At 52.6% G+C, this 19,721-nt stretch overlaps 1 protein-coding gene and 1 long non-coding RNA gene across 4 annotated transcripts; one reads left to right on the forward strand and one right to left on the reverse strand.

Moving 5' to 3' along the window:
• Positions 1 to 1,091: 1,091 nt before the first annotated feature.
• LOC311579186 lies at positions 1,092 to 10,074 on the reverse strand. Of its 2 annotated transcripts, none has more exons than XR_014773091.1 (3): positions 5,273 to 10,074; positions 3,076 to 3,387; positions 1,092 to 1,402 (listed from the first exon to the last, which is right to left on the reverse strand). It is a non-coding gene; the product is annotated as an uncharacterized lncRNA (long non-coding RNA). The 2 variants fall into 2 exon arrangements; XR_014773092.1 differs by having other exon boundaries at positions 3,076 to 3,143; positions 5,273 to 10,064.
• DNAL4 (dynein axonemal light chain 4) lies at positions 4,881 to 18,428 on the forward strand. Of its 2 annotated transcripts, XM_084749505.1 has the most exons (5): positions 4,918 to 5,034; positions 12,989 to 13,127; positions 14,865 to 15,070; positions 16,311 to 16,394; positions 17,392 to 18,428. In XM_084749505.1, exons 3-5 carry the CDS (start codon positions 15,002 to 15,004, stop codon positions 17,554 to 17,556), a joined length of 318 nt encoding a protein of 105 aa, XP_084605631.1. In that variant the 5' UTR covers positions 4,918 to 5,034; positions 12,989 to 13,127; positions 14,865 to 15,001; the 3' UTR covers positions 17,557 to 18,428. The 2 variants fall into 2 exon arrangements, with proteins under 2 accessions (XP_084605630.1, XP_084605631.1); XM_084749504.1 differs by lacking the exon at positions 12,989 to 13,127 and having other exon boundaries at positions 4,881 to 5,034.
• Positions 18,429 to 19,721: the final 1,293 nt, after the last annotated feature.

The raw sequence follows: 19,721 nt of genomic DNA on the forward strand, positions 1-19,721 counted from the left end.
TAATGGTTCCGGCTGCATTGCTGTGCTGGGTCGGGGGTGTAGGCATAAGGTTATTGTGTGATTCAGATGCTGGGTTCTATAACCATCCCCCACCCCCGCCCCTGGTTCTGAGACTCTCCTATCTCAAAGTTGTATAAACTCTGCTCCTCAATTGGCCCCTGTTATGCCAATAAAGAAGCTTACAGCCAATCACTGAGCAAGGGAGGGAATAGGGCTGGACTTCCTGCCATCCAAGGAAGAAGGAGTTAGAGGAGGAAGTCCGGGACTCAGCCGCTGGCAGATGTCCAGGAGGGAGCAGGAGAGAGCTCAGCAAGGAAAGCGACAAGGTGCAAGTATCACTGGGACGCACTGGGAGGAAGCCACATTAGCTTAGAGGGTTAAGAACAGATTAATAACTGTTCAGTTAGTGTGCTGTGAAGCTTGTTAAAATGCTATAAATGAGTCTCAATTGGTGCGATGGCTGGATTAAGAGAGAAACTGAGAAACAGTTTTATAAAAAATAACTTTAACACTGGTGTTGTGTGTAAGAAGACAGCCCTCAAGACTAGCAGACCAGTCACGGGCTGGAGGTAGGCTAGGGTTGGGAAAGTATAAAGGTGACACCCTGTGTCTGATGGAGGAAACGAAGTGGTGAGAGCAGCCACTTACCCAGATGAGGAATATGAGGAGAACAAGCTGGAGGATCCATTCAACGAGGGATACTTTAGACAGTGTGTGGGAGCCCGGTGTGGTGGCACACGCCACGCCTTTAATCCCAGCACTCGGAGACAGAGGCAGGTGGATTGATGTGAGTTTGAGGCCAGCCTGGTCTACAAAGCGAGTCCAGGACAGCCAAGGCTAACACAGAGAGACCCTGTCTTGAAAAAAAAAAAATAAAGTTTGTGGGCCATCCTGGTAGAGGCAGCCAGGATTCTCCTGGACATCTGGGCCAGGTGCACGAGGGACGCCTAGTCTGGAAAGTAACCGATAAGAGCAATCAGGATCTAGACCAGTGCTTCTCAACCTTCCTAATGTTGCGACCCTTTAATACAGTTCCTCATGCTTAATGATCCCCAGCCATACATTTATTCTTTTTTAAAATTGTATTTATTATGTATACAGTGCTCTGCCTGCAGGTACACCTGCAGGCCAGAAGAGGGCATCAGATTACATTATAGATGGTTGTGAGCCACCATGTGGTTGCTGGGAATTGAACTCAGGACCTCTGGAGGGGCAGTCAGTGCCTTTAACCTGAGCCATCTCTCTCCTGCCTCTTATTTTTGTTGCTACACTCATAATTTTGCTAGTGCTATGAATTGTGATGTGTTTTCCGATATGTGGTTCTGCGTCTTCCGGGAAGCCCGAACGCCACCGGGCTTTTAGTGCACACTTCTCCGCTGGAAGGTCCGAGCGCCATCCGTCTCTAGGCAGAAAAGGATGAGTGTGTCACAGATCTCCAGTCCAGCCACGGGTGCGGGAAACGCGTTTCTCTGCAATAAGTATTACTGCTTTTTTCCCTGAGCTACTGGCCCCAGGCTAGGTGGCAGTGGGGAGCTCAGGGCCTGGCTTGTCTTGGACAAGAACAGCAGGGAGCCCCAGTGAGTTCTAGAGGTCACTGTGGTGGTTCAGAGGTGACTGCTTGGCCAGCAGTAGAGTCTGGGGGTCTAGAGATGAATTCTTTGTGGAGAGGGGTTGCCTTTCTTTCCCCAGTGCTAGAGCTCAGAACAAACAGCCAATGAAGTAGATGGTGTGGATGGTGCTCGCTGCTTAATTTCATGTAAAACAGGAACATTATGAATCCTGGGCAGAGGGGAGGGGTTTTGAGGATGAATGCGTCTCATTGGCTGGGACTTAGGCTGCTGGTGATGCTCTATTTGCATAGGTAAAGTCAACAAGCATGTGGCTGACCACCTGTAGCCACCTGGGGGTTGTGCCAGGTACTTCCTCAGGCAGGCACACACACAAAGAGAGGCTTTGTCCCACGCTCTCAGGATGAGTTTTTTAAATCTCAAGTTTGAGATTCCTGGGGTTTGAACACCTTCCATCTCACTAGTCCCGGGCCAGTTCCCTTGGAGGCACAGTCCACAAGCCCCACACCCCAAAACTTAGGTGATCCCTGTAAAAGGGGTCACTACCTACAGGCTGAGAACCACTGGCCTAGAAGGAAAAGGATTAAGGGACCTGTGGGCGTAAGAGCCCCATGGGACCGTCCTAAAACAGCATTTCTCAGCTAGGCACACATCGAGAGCACTGCTCCCTGGGAGAAGGGGGGCCCTCCCAGCGCTCACACCTCCCACTTACAACTCCAGCAAGTATTGGAACTCTGCTCGATGGGGAAGCAAGCCAATGGAGAGCATCATCACCAGATACCTGGCAGAGGCAAGGAAATGTAGCCGGGCTTTGTGGGGCACACCTTTAATCCCAGCCCGTGGGAGCTAGAGGAAGCTGGATCTCTGAGTTTGAGACTACTAGCCTTGCCTACTGAGTGGGTGAGTTCTAGTACAGGAGCTAGGGCTACGCAGTGAAACCCTGCCCTCAACCCCCCCCCCAACCCCCAAAAGAGGCAGTGTTTCTTCTGGTTCAAAATCCAGAAGCACAGTCCACTATATACAATGGGGACGGAAAACATAAAGTGTGGTGATCGGGACTTGGCTCCTTTACATTTTGGAGGAGCAGAGAGGAAAACTAGAAGCAGGGCAGGGCAGGGCTGCAAACCCTCAAGGCCTACTCCACAGCTGCCTGCCAGCAAGGTCTGAGGTCTCAAGAGTCTACAACCTGCCCAAACAATGCTACCAGCTGGAGGTCAAGTGTGCAGAACGCATAAGCCCATGGGTGACATTTCACACCCAAACCATAACATTTTGTCAGAAAACCACATTTAAGTGAAGGAGCAAAGCAAGAGCCCCCCCCCCCCCAAAAAATGAATTAGAGCTCTGGGGGATACCAGAAAGTGAGGTGCCCTGTTACCCAGTGGCTGTCACTGTCGGTGTGCACAAGGCAGCCTATGAAAAGCCCACATGCCTCTCCCCCCCCACCCCCACCCCATTCCATTGCAGGAGACCCTGGAATCTGCAATGCAAAGAGGGCCGTAGGTACCTGCCTCAATAATGGAGAACTGCATAAAGATTCTTGCGGTTGGCGCTGACAGCAGGGGAGATGGGTCCCTGTCAAATAAAGACGAAGAAGGTCTATCGATCCCTGCTTCTCAGAAGGTCACTGGTAACCACGAGAGAGGGAATTTCAGTGGCATCGTGGGAGTGGAAGCCAGATTGCAGTGGGAGGAAGAATGATGGGGAGGCGAGGAAGAGAAGACGGCAGACGCGGACCCCTTTTGGGAGATGTCTGTCTGAGAGACAGAAGCAAGAGCATCATCCCCCTCAAAGGCTGCCCTCCGTCTCCTGGAGAGAGCTGGAAAAGAGGGTGGAGGCAATTTGGAGGCTGAGTAACACATTCCACAGACCCTCAGAACTTTCCAGGGAGACAAGCAGGCGCGTGCTTAGCTGAGTTCGTGCTGCCAAGCCTCAAACCAAACCAGTTGTGTGTGTTCTCAGTCTACACAGTCAGGTTTAGGTTAGTCCAGTGTCCCAGATCAGACCTGGTTATTGCCCTAGTATTGCTCTACAGCAACTACTATGCCCCACCTCATGTCAGAGGCCGTTTATGTTTTAAACTCCTGCACGTGCCAGGGGTGGTAGTGGCACACGCCTTTAATCCCAGCACTCGGGAGGCAGAGGCAGGCAAATCACTGTGAGTTCGAGGACAGCCTGGTCTACAAAGTGAGTCCAGGATAGCCAAGACTACACTGAGAAACCCTGAAACCCTGTCTCAAAAAAACAAGACAAGGGGCTGGAGAGATGGCTCAGTGGTTAAGAGCACTGTCTGTTCTTCCAAAGGTTCTGAGTTCAATTCCCAGCAACCACATGGTGGCTCACAGCCATCTATAATGAGATCTGGTGCCCTCTTCTGGCGTACAGGCACACATGCTGTATAAATAATAAATAAATCTTAAAAACAACAACAATAATAATAACAATAACCCCACACACACCTACTACCCTACTTCCTTCTGTGTCTTCACCCCTCCCTACCCTACTTGGCTCTGCACTTAGGCCTTCTGGAGCCGCTGCTGTTTTCCAGTCTTGTCCCACTCTCATCAGCCTTCTGGTCGTCTTGAGCTCTGCTCACTTAGGTGCCACACTTAGAAGAGCCGGTAGAAGCAAGTGGAATAAATGATCCTGTATCCACTTCTTCTGGTGGCTCTCTCCCTGCTAGACTGTATCCTGGGAATCACCAGCCCAGGATATCAGCCAGTGGGGGTTTCACCAGGGAATACATGTTAAGCATAGAGTAAATGTTTACATTATGGGGTATCCATAATCTTCACTTTCCCCTCACCAAGCGGCACTAACACTCTTTGGTCATTTCCTCCCAGGAAGAATCAGAAGCAGGTTCTAGACAGCTGCATCTGATGGCACCGGTGTCTCCCAGCCCCTTGAGCAAGGCACCTCTGGATGGTGCAAGGGAAGGAAGACTTGGGTTCTTTCTTTGGAATTATTCATTGATTCTCCCAAGTTCTGCACATCGGTTCATACGAGATACTGGATGCTGTTGTAAAACACTAAAGCACTACATAAATTCTGGTTGTTATCAGACTCTTGAGGTCCTTGTAAAATAGCAGATGAGCGCCACGACACCAAAAAAAAAAAACCCTTCATTCGTCATTTTCAATGAGAAAAACTCCCAGGGCAATACAGCTTTACGAAGTTTGTTTCTCTCCAAAGACAACTTCAAGCTGCTCCGGCATGTTTAGGACGACTATGAGCGAAGCTCCGCCTCCCCAGTCTCTAAGCCACGCCCCCTACGTAACGCCGGCCTACTAGGCCCCTTTGGAATTAATTAGCAGCTCTCTAGACCAATAATAAGTGAAATTGCTGTCAACGTCCGGTGAGAGGACGGGACTTCCGTGCTGGTTGCTAAGACACTCTTGCTCGCTCCTTGACAACCCTGGCGGGGGTGCGCTGGCAGCGGCCTCGGCTCCGGCCCCCGCGGGAGCAGGTGAGGCCGCTGAGTGCGGCGGGTGGCGCGGTGGGGCGGGCTGGCCCGGAGGGAGGACGGGAGGACGCGTGGGGCGGACAAGGCCTGGCTCAGAGCGAGGCCCCGCCTTGGCCCTCCGACCGAGGTTCCCGGCCCAGGACCTCCCCTTGCCCCAACGTGGGGGGACCGCGGAGCTGGGCAATGACATGGCACCCCACTACCCCCACCACCGCTCTGCAGGCCGCTCCTCCTCACCTACCCTGGGTCCTGTTTAGAGTGCTCTCGCAGTCTCCCAGTTCTGACTTTGTCTCCGCGCACCTCGCTGCTGGCTGGTGGTGTCAATCGCTTCGTCCCAGACCACTTGGTTTGGAGATTTGGCGACGTCCTGGGATTCTGGGATGGCTGTTGCCTTTTGGGGAGGACTCATCTATAAAGACGAAATCGGATTGAACTGTCGCAAAGGCCTTTTGGACTCTGGCGTCCTAGGATGTTGTTTTCGGACTCAACTATCAGCTCCCTGGAGAACGTGTTCCTTTCCCCTCCTTTTATGTAATCTAAATTTAAGAATCCTGGCGAATTATCTGAGATCTCCTTGGGCACCAGCTGGTGCATCTATAAAGCCAATATTCTCCTTTGGCAATTGAAGTGCAAAGGCCCAAGTCCAGTGTAGATTCAGGACATGCTAGCTTGCTTTTTTTCCCCCGTGTGTATATGTGTTCCTGTGTGTGCAGGTTCATATGGAGACCAGAAGTCAACATTTGGTGTCTTACTTAGTCACACTCTCCGCTTTTCTTTTTGAGACAGGGTTTCTCATTGATGCTGGGAGCTCACCATCGGGCCAGATGGCCAGTGAGTTCTGTGGATCCTTCCAGCTACTTCTCCAAAGCTGGGGTCACAGCTGTGGCTGCCTCCACCTTGTTTTTTACTGGGGTGCTGAGAAGAAAACTCAGATCTCCATGCTTGTATAGAAGCACTTTATAAACACACCCCCACCCCAATTTCCTTTCTTTGTCTCTTACTACCTCATGTTTTCCCTCCTAGGAGGAACCCAGAGATTTCCTGTGGAACCCACTTAGTGTCCACTGCCTGCCCCTGAACCTCAGACCTGCTCTCTGGCTTTGATCTTTCGGTTAGGGATTCTTGGTGTGGGGGTGGGGAGAGGAAACCGGAAGAGGTTGATACGCGGGTGTGATATCCATAGTTTCCCTTTTCCATCCATCCATGATGCTGTCATCTTGTACTTGTGATCAAACCTCTCCATTTGCATTTTGCCAGCTGCCAAAATCAAGCTGGCCTGCTTCTCTACCTGCCCACCTGTTCTGCCTGGTTTCTTCCATTCTCTACTAGGCCCATTCCACTGCGGAAGTCACGATTCTGTCTCCATGAGGATATCACAACATCCTTTCCATCGCTGAGGCTGCCCTTCTGGTCCAGGCCTTTAATGCCCACCAAGTGGTCTATTGCTCTCCTTCCTGTCAACACAGCTACTGACCACTGTGCTAGCTGCCACCAGGAAAGCTCCAAGAAGCCAGGCACCATGGTGCATGCTTGCGACCCAAATGCTTGGGAGGTAGTAGCAGCAGTTCAGGGTCATCCTCAGTTGCTCAGTGAGTTCAAGACCACTCCTTGTTATATAAGAGCCTATCTCAAAACGCAACAATCCACACATTTTTTGTTTTGTCTTGTTTTTTCGAGACATGGTTTCTCTGTGTACTCTTAGCTGTCCTGGACTCTCTTTGTAGACCAGGCTGGCCTCGAACTCAAAGCAATCCGCCTGCCTCTGCCTCCCAAGTGCAGGGATTAAAGATGTGCGCCACCACGCCTGGCTAAGTCCGCACTTTCATGTCTGGATTTTAGGGCCCCTCTACACTTCCACAGCCCAGCCCCAGCCTTTTCTCTCCCTTTCTATCTCCTAGTCCCAGGAAGCGTGAACTCTTCTCTTGCAGCCACGGCATTGCTCCCGTCTGGAGTGTCCTCCCGTGCCCACTTGGCAGAGTGCTCACTCACCAGGGCTGCCTCCTTGGCTGCCTTTGACTCTGAGCTTCCCTCACCGTCCTCCCATGCCCCGCCCAGCTCTCTGCATTCTCTTTCATATCTTTCCGCCATGGACCATAACTCCTGGGTCAGTTTTCATATATGCTGGGAACTCCATGGTGGCAGTGCTGCCTCTCCCATAGTTAGAGTGGAGTGTCAGAAGCATGTGCACTGGGGTGGGGGCTGGGCCTCCAGTTCTCATCCGGATGGGAAGGCACTTAGCTTTGCTCTGTCACGTGCTCATCAGTAACACAGGGAGAAGAGTGCCTGTTGGACAGGGTTTTTGGGGGGGAGGAGGTGGATTTTTGAGAGCCTGTGTGTAGAATTCCTCTCCTGGTCTCTGGCTGAAGATCAGTATTAAGAAAATATATATGTTTTGAAAGTGTGTGTGTGTGTGTGTGTGTGTGTGTGTACATACATGTTTGTGTGTAGGAATGCCTGTGCATGTGTTTGTACATGCATGTAGAGGCCAGAGACAGATGACCAGTATTTTTCTCAGTCACTCATATATATACAGGGTCTCTCTTCAAAAACCTATAGCTCACTTATTGGCTATACTGACTGATCAGCAATCCCCAGGGTCCTCCTGTGCCTGCCTCCCAAGCACTAGTATTGGAGGCTCATAGCATAGCACCCAGCCACCTCTGGGTGTGTGCATTTACGTATGAGAGAAAGAGAGGGTGTGGGCATGTACTCGCATCCCCAGTGTGCATGTGGAGATCAGAGGACAACTTGGCAGCTGTCTCCTTCCACATGGATTCTGGGGGTTGAACTCAGGTTCTCGGGCTTACACAGCAATACTTTACCCGTGGAGCCATCTCTGCAGCCCTGCACCCAGCTTGTTGTGTGGGTGCTGGGGATCTGAACTCAAGTCCTAATGCTGAGCAGCGAGCCAAGCTGAGGCATCCCAGCTTCAGTTCAGTAAGGACCTCTCCTCTCCCAGGAGGCAATTGAAATGTAATTTAATTACAGTGTGGGTATCTTTTGGGCTTCTGCCATGTGCCTGCCACTGGATGGCTCATTCTGGGACAGTAAATGCGACTGCAGTCCCTGAGCTCCAGAAGATTGTCTGGACTCACGACACATGGTGAAGTCGTGATCACTTGTAAGCTGTGACTACTGATTAACAATTGCTAGTGGTTTCCTAGGAAATAAATCAGTGCTGCATGCAATTTGGTCCTGTGATAATGTCACTTTTAACTCCTTATGTTCAAATCTGTTCTGCTAAGTGTGGAAGAAATGGTGCAGGAGCCTGTGTAACCCATGCTGTAGGCAGTTGCTCTTGTGCAGAGCCTGTAGCTGCCATAGTTAAGACTTTTTTTTTTAAATTAATTATTTATTTATTTATTATGCAGTGTTTTGCCTGCATGCCAGAAGAAGGCACCAGATCTCATTGGAGATGGTTGTGAGCCACCATATGGTGTCAGGAATTGAACTCAGGACCTATGGAAGAACAGTCAGTGTTCTTAACCACTGAGCCATCTCTCTGCCTCTGGTTATGACTTTTTATTACGCTTGTCTCTTAATGGAAATGCTTGGGATCTCATCCAAATTTGGGTATGTCCATGGGGGTGTTCTGTGTGAGTCACTGTCATTTCCCACTCCGTGTTGGACAAAGGCAATGTTGAGCTGCCTGGCTAAACAACTCAGCAGATGTCTCTTCTAGCCCCGCCTCTCCCTCCCCTTCCTTCCTTCCTTCTCTTTCTCCTCCCTCTGCATGATCAGAGCAGAAAGAAGTTTTCAGTGGGCCTCAGCATAACTGAGAAAAAGTAAAGGCCTTTTAAAACCAAAGGAGACAACTTTTGTATGCATAGAAAGGTAACTTTGTTTTTTGCTTTTGAGATAGGGTTTCTCTGTTTAATAGAGCCCAAAGTGTCCTGGACTTCCTTTGTAGACCAGGCTGGCCTCGAACTCATGGAGATCCAACTGCCTCTGCCTTCCAAGTGCTGGGATTAAAGGTGTATACTGCCATGCCTGGCCCAGCAACTTTTTTTTAAAGGGTCTAAAGTTATCCCCTCCTTACTATCATCCTGTCTCTTGTTTACCTGTTTACCTGCCACCTGCCGTCCTCCCTCCTCTTCCTTCCTTTTTTTTTTTTTTTTTTAAAGAAAAATTTCTTAAGACAGGATCTTATGCCAGGTAGTGGTATTGGTGGCACATGCCTTTAATCCCAGCAGTCAGGAGGCAGAGGCAGTTGATGCTCTGTGAGTGTGAGGCCAATCTGGTCTACAGAGTGAGTTCCAGAACAGTCAGGGCTACACAGAGAAAGCCAAGGTTGACTGTGTTGGGGGAGGACAAGGTTTCGTGCTATTGCCTTGTTTGGTCTGAAACCATTGTGTAGGCTAGGATGGCTTCTGCGTGCTGGCATTGCAGGTACGTTGCCCACGCCCAGCTAGATGGTGGGTTCCGGATGCCCTTGCAGTACAGTGGGAGAATGGCAGCCTTACTCTGTCCTGACCTGGGTAACCAGGCCTCTAGGGATCCAGCTATCACCTGACCTCACTGCTGGTGTCCCTGGACCCTTCTTCTCCTCACTGTCAGCTTTGTTCTCATTTGTTTGTAAAGGCGGAGTGTGGACATGTCAGGAAAAGCAGTGATGTGATGACCAAGGTACCCAGTGCATGTGCCCAGTGTGGGTATGTGGAAGGCGTGGAGGAGCCACACTTGTCCCCAGTGTGGGTATGTGGAAGGCGTGGAGGAGCCACACTTGTCCCCAGTGTGGGTATGTGGAAGGCGTGGAGGAGCCACACTTGTCCCCAGTGTGGGTATGTGGAAGGCGTGGAGGAGCCACACTTGTCCCCAGTGTGGGTATGTGGAAGGCGTGGGGGAGCCACACTTGTCCCCAGTGTGGGTATGTGGAAGGCGTGGGGGAGCCACACTTGTCCCCAGTGTGGGTATGTGGAAGGCGTGGAGGAGCCACACTTGTCCCCAGTGTGGGTATGTGCAAGGCGTGGGGGAGCCACACTTGTCCCCAGTGTGGGTATGTGCAAGGCGTGGGAGAGCCACTCTTGTCCCCAGTGTGGGTATGTGGAAGGTGTGGAGGAGCCACACTTGTCCCCAGTGTGGGTATGTGCAAGGCGTGGGGGAGCCACACTTGTTGTCCCCAGTGTGGGTATGTGCAAGGCGTGGGGGAGCCACACTTGTCCCCAGTGTGGGTATGTGCAAGGCGTGGGGGAGCCGCAGTTGTAGAAAGTAGAGCTACTATGGATCATTGTTGCTCAAGTATAGCCATGGTTGTCAAAATTTGTTTAAAGCATGTGTTGCTTTAGTGCACCAGGTTTTCCTCATACTATCAGTGGTCAAATTAATGTTCTGCATAAAGATACAAACAGAATCTCTCAAGTGCCCTTAGAATGGCCACTATGGCTAAGATGGCTCTCGTCTTTCGTTGGTCTTCTGGTAGTATTCTTATTATTCTCTTGTGCTTGCCTATAATAGTCTAGACATACAGGCACAGCATTCAGCCTTAGCCTCTATTACAACCACAATTTTCTCCTTAAAACAGAAAAGAGGGGCAGCTATGGGAGACACCGAGGTCGTGAGTTCACAGATAAGCACTAGGGGAAGCTAGACTGTTAAACACGCGAGGCTGCTTCAAAGGAAGCAATGCACAGCCTCATATCTCGCCTAGAAGGCATGGGAGCAGGTGTGGGTAATAGAGGACCTTTGCCCCATCTTGTGGCTGAGATCACACTGGGGCTTCCCCAAGATCCTTATCACGAGCTTACCAATCTACAGAATCTGTCTTTATGGAGGATGTCACATGTACTTTACAAAGAGTTTTGATGTGGTCATGTCTTAAGCTTTGTTGTGCACATGGGATTGAGTTAGTTGTCACCAGGATATTTTTCGCCAAACTGTGCTGTTGTTAAATACACCTAAAATAAACTACTCCAGGTTAGATTTTAGAAATTTGAACCAACACCAGCTACTTAGTCATATTGAGCTGAAGTGCCTTCCTGCCTCCCACAGGTCCTTGCTCTCCTGGCTGTGGTGGTTGTAGGGATGCGCCTACCCCACCCCCACACTCCCTTGGGTAGAGGCAGGAGGCAGACACAGCTAGGTGGCTGACCAGGAAGATGCCAATATTGAAGTTACTTCTTGCATCCGGACGATGATCTGGCTCTACAAATGTTGGCTATTACTCCCAGGGCCAGCGACCAAACCTCCTGAGAACTGGGTGCCTTATTCTCCCCACCCACAGGGCCGTCCTTAAAAGTTAAAAGACAGTCCACTGGGAAGCTGTTGTAGTGTTGAAATGAAGCAACAATGTGAAGGTGGGCTGTAGCCATGTAGTCCAACCCAGGCTTCACTGGTGTCTCGGGACCCTCTTGCACCAGTGCCAGCAGAGGCCAACCCACAGGTGGGAATAGGGGGTGGTGACAATGTGCTGGGCCAGGTGTACAGTTGGCTCCTGTGAAGAAAAATGGCAAAGGCCCCCTCCTGCCACTCCAGCAGCAGGTGTTAGTCCCTCTGTGAGGTAGAGCCTGCTCAGCCCCCACATCTAGATGAGAAGTCGAGGCTTAGGGGCAGGAGTACCTGTCAGGAGCAGAGCAGATGTGAATTCAGACCCACCAGTCTTTGAAAACACCATGACCCACTCCAAAAGGGTCCTGTAGTTTCATGGTTAAGTACTGGGTATAAGCCTAAGGGCCAAGAATGTTCCAAGCATTAAGTGTCAGCATGTATGCACATGAGCACACACACGCCTGCACACACACTTGGGTGACAGACACTTTTGGCTTTTTCAGAGACCGTGCATTTTCCCTAAGCCTCCCACATGCTCTTACCTACTTAAAAATTCTCCTCAAATACCTCAGAAATAAAGTCGCAAATGGTGACTTAAGGTCAGTGTCACAAAGAGCAAGGGCTTTCCAGACAGGCACACTGGCTTTGACAAGGCCATGGGCAGGCCTGTGTGTACTTCTTGGGGGAGAACAGGCGCCACCGTGGGCCAGATGGTGAGGAGTTGAGCTTTTGGCACCCTGGCTGTGGCACACGTACATTATTAAAAAGTGTGCTCTAGCCTGATGCAGCCTCTCTCAGGTATGTGCTCACTCACATGGGAGATTGACAAGCTTAGTACAACTCAGTTGTGCTATTTTGGGTAGCATCCGTTCAGCAGGGTGTGCTAATCGTGGCTAAATGCCTGGAGCGGCACCAGAATGATACAGGGTCATAAAAATCCCTCCCCCCTTTCTGGGTGGAGGCACGTCTGTAACACGAGTCTTCCTCCGTAAGCCTTACCCGTTTTGGATTGCCAGGAGTATATGCAGTGATTAGGAAAAGCTGTTGGTGTTCATGAGTCATGGCCATAGCATATTTGGTTGGATAGTGTTGGCTGAGTCCTGGCTGGAGAGTGATGGTCCTAGAGAGCAGGCTGCCTCCCAGTACTCACACAGGGCTTGTGCCAGCCTGCCAGGAGTGAGAAAGAACGCCATCTCCAAGAAGCAGCGCAGGCCTCATTACAGCCCCTGTTCAGGGCCCCAAAGCCAAGGAAGGAGGCAGAACTCGATTCTCTTAAAGAACTGGCACCTAGACCTCAATGTTTCAGTGGTTTGCTGACTTGCATGTCTATTCTGCAGCTTTAGGGATTGAACTCAGGGCCTTTGACCTGCTAAGCTAGTGCTTTTCCACTTAGCACACCTGCAGCCCTTAGACCTAATGTTGAGACTTGGCGTCCTCCACTCCATGCTGCTGCTCCCTAGAACTGTCCTGGGGACTTTGCTGTAGAGGACTCTGGGAGCAGCCCTGAGGTCCTGTGAGCTTCCACAGGCTGTGAGGCTGTAGGCACGATGGCCTTGAGGATGGTGTGCACCCCTGCCCTGCCTGGCAGCCTTTCTGGCTCTGAAGAGGAATCAGCTTGGGTTGAAACGCTTATGTGGGAGATGCTGGAGCAGCTGCTTCCACACTGTAAGTCGTTCCCACTTGGGATTCACAGAGGTAAACAAAGTGGAGCGCCCTGGCACCCCCTGCCAATGCTGCCGGAGGAAGGTGGCCAAGGAGCCGGTGAAGTGGCGGTACTGAATCTGGGAGCTCAGCATGGGTTGGGAGACAGGCTGTAACGCTAGAGAGCAGAGGTGAGTGGCCCATTGGATTCTGTGGAACAAGAAACCTGACCAGAAAGTGCAGTGAGATTGTGCTTGGTAACCAGCCAGCTCCTATGTAGAGACAAACAAGCCCTGCTAAAAGCCGAGTTGTGCAGCCGCCCAGAGTTAGAAGATAAGGGAGCCATCTGTCCTCTGGGAAATGAGAAGACTCCAGTGTGGTGGATGGTGCAGTCTGTGCCAAGCTTTGAGCCTTGTTTGAGGGTGTCCCCCCAGTGGGGTGCACCGAGGGTAGCTGCAGCATCAGAGAGGTGTCAATTAAGAGCATAGTGCTGCCTGGAAAGAGTACCCAGAAACCTCAGTGCTCAGCCAGGCCAGATTGCAGTCAGCTAAGACCGCACGCACTGGAAGGGGAGGTGGAGCCTCACAGTACTGCCAGGTCATCCAAGCCGCACTTGTGGTCCGATGGGTAGAAGGGCCCATGTGTGCATGAAGTGAGGGTACTGCTCCAGGGCAACACTGTAGCCATAGCTCGCCACAGTCAGCTGCGTGACCTCGGGCCAAAGGTGGCAGCTCTCCTGCCTCCGTTCCCAGGCTCTAGCTTCTGTGGCCATCATGGAGTGCTGGGAACAGGGACTGGTGTGTGACAGTAATCCATGTCACCTGCTCACCAGCTCTTGGTAGACTGTGCCTATATTCCCAGCTATTTCAGATGGAAGCAGGAGTTTCAAGCTAACCTGAACAACCACGGTCTCAAAATGTATGTCTGTATACAACCTCTTGCTGGGCATCTTGGAATTTGGTAGCCATGCAGTGAAATTAAGTTTAGATGCAGGTTTAAGAAGTACCCTGTGATGTGAGGCCTCATGTGTCCACTGTAAATTGTTAAGAAAGGTTCACCATCATGGTGATTTGCATTCATGCCTGTCGGCACCTCTGAGAGAGGAAGCCCTTTGACTTCATTCTAGGATGATGAAGAAACATCTGGCTTCTGCAGGGCTGGTGGTCATTTAAGCTGCAGTCCATCTGTTTACGAAAAGCCCTACCTGTCTTTAGATGCCCAGATACGGTGGGAGAGGAATGTGTCTAGAAAGAGTCTAGAAGCTGTGTCTTGAGAGTTAAAAAAAAGTCTAGAACTGCCATTGAGTTCCCTGGGAGCCAGAGAAAGGGACCAGCCACAGACTGAGTGACACCTAGGTGCCTGCTTCACCAGCCTTGTCTTATTAACTCCCTTGCCATGGATGTGGCCCCAGGCTGTGCTGCTGGTCATTGAACTGGAGCCAGCACTAGGCCTTCCAGCTCCTAGACCAGCTACAGGACCTAGTGGCTCTGGGGACAGTAGGCAGGGACCATCAAGGCACCTGATATGCCAAGAAGACCACCACCCAGCACTGTGCCTATTAATGCAGAGCAGGGTCCTTCAGAAGGGACCCTCCCTTGGTGACGGACCCAAATTGTCAGTGGTCACCTGTGCATCTGGCTTCCTTCACACCAGACAGGCTGTCATCAGCACTCAGAAGCTGTCCTTGCTAATTGGTAGCTCTCGGCTGCATCCTGGCCTGGCCCACAGTCAGTCTGTCTTGACAATGACAGTGTGTTCTTGCAGTATCTCGGGTTGACTCACCCTCCGTCTGCAGACTTGCTGGCCATTTGGGAAAGGAGGCAGAGGCGTAGAGATGGGAGGTGTCAGATTGTCACTGAGACATTTCTAATCTGTGATGTGTGGTTCTGAAGCCAACTCTTCCCGCCTGCTTTTCCTGTTTTCTGCAGCACCCCTTGGGGAAAGACATTTTCTGCTCCCGCCAAGTTGGCAAGGCCTGCTTCCCGAGCCGGGCAGGCGCTGTGATTGCTGGGCCCAGCGCCTCCTGAAAGCCCTGCTCTCCTCCTGAGGGCGCACTGGGAGGATCATGGGAGAGACAGAAGGAAAGAAAGAGGAGGCTGACTATAAGCGGCTGCAGACCTTCCCCCTGGTCAGGGTAAGCCTCTGCAGAGAGAAGTGGCCACCAGGCCCCATGGCCTGCAGGTGGGTGGAGCTTGCAGTGAGGTGAACAGGGCTCTGCTGGCTCCAAACACCTAACAGTCACAGTGATTCATTCTGTCATCCATCCATCCATCCACCAAGCTGAGTTCAGGCCACGTGTGGTCGAGGCACTGTGGAGACGGTGGCCAGCAGGGCAGATGATGGGCTCGCCGGCACGAAAGGCACAGTGGCAGGCAGTTGGTGCTGTAAAGGTAAACTGAGCTGGTCCAGGGGCCAACACCTGGAAGAAGATCAGTGACCCTCAGCAAGTTAGGTGGCAGGCCTCACCGGGATCTGAGGAAGGGGCTGCCCCTCGAAGCAGCAGCAGGCGGAGGAGACTGAGTGGGACGAGTTTGGCATCATCAACATGGCTGGCTTGAGCCCCTGAGGAATGGCAGGTGTGAGGGTCAGAGTCATGATGGAGGGTCAGCCTGCACTCGCCTGGCTGGCAGGCACTCGAGGAACGTGGTGAGGGATATGAACACTGAGGTCCAAGGAGCCGTGAGGCAACATGTGTATGGTGGCATTGTCTCATGTTGTTAGTACTTAGGAGAGTGGATTTAGAGGAGCGTGCTCAGATTGCCACTGCCCAGTGCCATGAGGCAGTAGTCAGGCCCTGCGTAGAGGTGAGAGGTTGGCTCTGGTGCTCACTGTGGGTGAGATCTGGGTGCCTGGGCCAGAAAGTCAAGGATAGGCCAGGTGTTACAACCGAGTGAGGTTCACCTGAATAGAGGACAGGGAGGCTAGAGCCCACAGAGGGGGTGAAGACATGGACGCCCCCGCCCCACACAGCTGTGTGGAAAGACTTGGCTGAAGAGGGAAAGGATGAAGACAGGCCCAGGCCTCCATATGGGAGGAAAAGGAACCTGGCAAACTGCCTGAGAAAGAGGAGCCAAGGAACAAGAGGAAGCAGGGCCTCCAGGATTGGCCAGGCCATCCCTTCTAGCTCTGGAGAAAAGCCCGCATTCTCTGGTGGGCGCCCTCCCACACATGTCCCTTGCAGAGGGGCATGGCCCCCAGGACCTATAGCTCATGCCATCACACCTACTCTGCCCCAGCCAGATAAGTCACTTGCCCAGGGCTGGGCCAAGGAAGCCACCTAGTGTCCATTCCTTAAGCTTAAGACTGAGAGGCTGGCCAGGAAGGCCAGGTCACGGCTAAGCCTCTCTCTGTTTGTCACCCTGCCCTGTCTCTAGCACTCGGACATGCCAGAGGAGATGCGAGTGGAGACCATGGAGCTTTGTGTCACAGCCTGTGAGAAGTTCTCCAACAACAATGAGGTACTGCCATCAGTGCAGGTGGCCTCGTGCCTCTGACCCTGTGTGCGATAGCTGCTCCACAGTCCTGCTAGAGCCTTGGCTGCAGGTGGTCACTGTTCTGGAAGGCCAGTGAGAGGAAAGGTCGGGTCTAGCCAGGTTACCAAGGGCCATATCCAGCCCCAGAGGGAGGGAAACCAGCAGAGTCTCCATACTGCCTCTGCCCCCCAGCTTCTCAAGTGGGCTGTTGGCTAGGGCATCTTCCTGGCTCCATCCCGGCCATGAGCCTGCCAGCCATTCATCCATGACTTCATCCATCCATTCAGCAAGGGTGGAGTCCCAGCTCCGCACCAGGTATCGCTCTCAGTCCTGGGACTGTGGCCACAGGCTTCAGCCCTGCGGTGCCACTCAGGGCTGTGGTGAGAAAGGGCGGGGGCGTGGCCACGTGCCATCCTCAGCTCCGAACCCAGAGTCCTAGTCTGTGGACTAGGGAGAGCCACTGAGCTGATAGGAGCACAGGCCTCTTCATGCCGAAGGAAGCTTTTGGAAAGAGCCTGCAGGGGAAGTGCAGCGCCATTGCTATGACGGGTCTTTCTGAGGCCTGTCACCCTTGCTGGGAACAAGCTTTCCTCACAGCGTCCTGCAGGCCTGTGTTGCCCCCTCCCCCCACTCTGTTACCACACCCGGTCTCCACAGCAGCCTTGTGTCCCTTTGTTCTGTTTCACCACTGAGGGTGTTGGTGCTGCTCTGGAACCCAGAGTCACAGCCAGCCCTGAGGCCAGGCTTCCTCAAGCCTCTCTCTCTCTCCTTGCCTTCACTAGTTCCCTCCTAACTGACGAGGTGTGCAGGCGCTGTTCCCCTGTCGTAGCCCTTCGGGCGGCTGCTGTCTAAGAACATCGGTGGCGATCTTGCAGACTGATGTCAGACGCAGGCAGCAGCCCGTTTCAGTGCCCGGCCTTGCCTTGTGTAGGAGCTGGCCTGTGCCTGTCACTGTCCCTCATGGGCACCCTCTCCCTTCCAGAGTGCTGCAAAGATGATCAAAGAGACAATGGACAAGAAGTTCGGCTCCTCCTGGCATGTGGTGATCGGCGAGGGCTTTGGGTTTGAGATCACCCACGAGGTGAAGAACCTCCTCTACCTGTACTTCGGGGGAACCCTGGCCGTGTGCGTGTGGAAGTGCTCCTGACATCTTCACTGCGGCTCTCCTGCCTCTCCTCTGGGCTGGGGAGCAGCCCTAGGCAGAGCCTGGCCCTTGCAAGGAGAGTTCAGTCTTTTCTTTTGTCTTGTGTACCAGTTTCCTGAGCCACGCCCGAGTGTGCATTTAGTGACGTCTCCACTCCCGGGCTCACTGTTTTCTCCCTGAGTCCTGAGCTGTGGACAGGCATCTCTGTGTGCATGAGGGGTGAGGCCATGGGATTTTTCTCCTTGGAACGGACTGGTCCCACCTTTTCATCCCAGGAGCCCCAAAACCCCTCTGCCCCCAGGACTGCTGGGAAGTATCTACTGCCCTTGTCATCAGTGGCTCTGTGGAAGCAGCCTAAGAGGAGGCTCTTCTCATGAGACCCAGGGACTTCTCTCCTTGTCATTGGGGAAGGGGGCTCCCTCTCCCCTTCCCCAGCCTGACCCTGGACGAACAGACCACCACCTCCTACTGGACCAGCAATTCCCACTCCTGGCTTTGGCTTGAGGATCAGTCTTCCTGTCCCCTTCTCCCAGCCCGGGCCACATGAACCTTTCACATCACCTCCACCAGATCAGCTGCTTGGCTGAGAGCTAGGGCTGCGGTGCAGAGCGAGTTCTCAAGGTGTCACTGAGCTCCGGTGAGACACCTAGGCCAGGAGTGCTCTCACCGGGGGGCCCCGTTAGCAGGGAAACCTGGCCTGCCAGGGACTTCATCAGGGACCGCATGCTATTTGTACTTCTTACCTTGCTGGCTTTTCTAGATTCTTTTTGAGTGTGGGAAGAAGGGTTTTAGTAGAAGGGTGAATCATATTTTACACAGCGGTCTTATTTATATAAACGTCTTGGTTTTTACAATTAAAATGACCAAAAACTAAACTTGGTGTATTAAAGTTTCTTGGAATAAGGGCTCTGTTCTGCCCTACTCAGCCTGTGTATCCAGTTGTAGCGGATTTCCTTCAGATCTACTGGATGATGCAAAAAGACCAGTGTTCCTGGGGAGGGAGGAGGTGTGTGTGCACGCGCGCGCACGCGTAAGTGTCTAGAGAAGCGGCACCGCAGCTATCTAGGCAGATGGGAGGAATACCAATTACGCCTCCTGGACTGGGTGGGAGGCAGCTCCTTGGCCCTTTTGGCGTTGCTGCCAGAGAGATAGGCAGCCCTGTGCTTGGGACAGAAAGGGGAGACCAGGTGGGGTGGTGCAGGAGGCAGTGTGGGGAGGCGGTGAGGGGGCACCAGCCTGGAATAGCTGCGGCTGATCAACGCCTGCCTTGCATCTGTTCTTCCCTTAATCTGCCACACATGGGTGCTGGCAAGTGAGGCTGGTTTCCCCAGCAGCCAAGGTGGAGTGGTGGCTGAGATTATGGGCCCCCAAGGTCCCCAGATCTGGTTCTTCTGCTATGTTCTAGGTCTCAGTAGCTTTGTCTGTGGAGTGGGTGTGACACTTGCCTCCAGAGGTTGCTGGAGCATTTGCGCGGCTAACACCCCAGTGGTGGGCACTGTGCCACCACTGACACTTCCCCTGCCAGGTCATGCTGGCCCACCTGGGCTCGGACACTCAGTAGGATGGGGCTGGGGTAGTGCCCAACCCACACAGTATCATGTCAACATGGTCACTGCTGTCAGTGCAGTGGACCCCTCCTGCTCCCAGGGAGTGTGGTTGTGTGGCCACTGTCAGGCAGGTACGATAGGGCACCACAACAGGGTACCTCCCTGGGCAGTCCTCCTCTTCCTCCCCCTCTCTTCCCTTTTCTGCTCCTCCCTCCCCCCTCCCAATCCCCTCCTCAACAGTGTGTGGAAACATAATTTATATTTAAGGGTGAAAGTTAGAAAAGGCTATTGTTACAGCTGGAAATCAAGTGCCTGCTTGTTCACTAGGAACAGCAGCAGATGGTCAGCTTTGGTTGTCAACATAACCCAGCATCGGCTGCTAAGAGTCTCAAGGGGCATGCTCTCCATTGGGATGGCCTGGGGCTGCTGTGGGAGTGTGTCTTAAGTCAGTTGATGTGGGAAGACCCAGCCCACTGTGGGGCACCGTTCCTAGGGAGGGGAGCCGGTCCGCTCTCGACTGGATGTGATGTGACTGGCTGCTTCACACACAGTGACTCTAACCTGGGGTTCTGCTAACATGTAACACACATGAGGCAGCAGAAAAGCCATCCTTCCAAGTCA

This window comes from Acomys minous (assembly GCF_964271855.1).
Source record: "Acomys minous genome assembly, chromosome: 12".
Lineage (NCBI taxonomy): Eukaryota > Metazoa > Chordata > Mammalia > Rodentia > Muridae > Acomys > Acomys minous.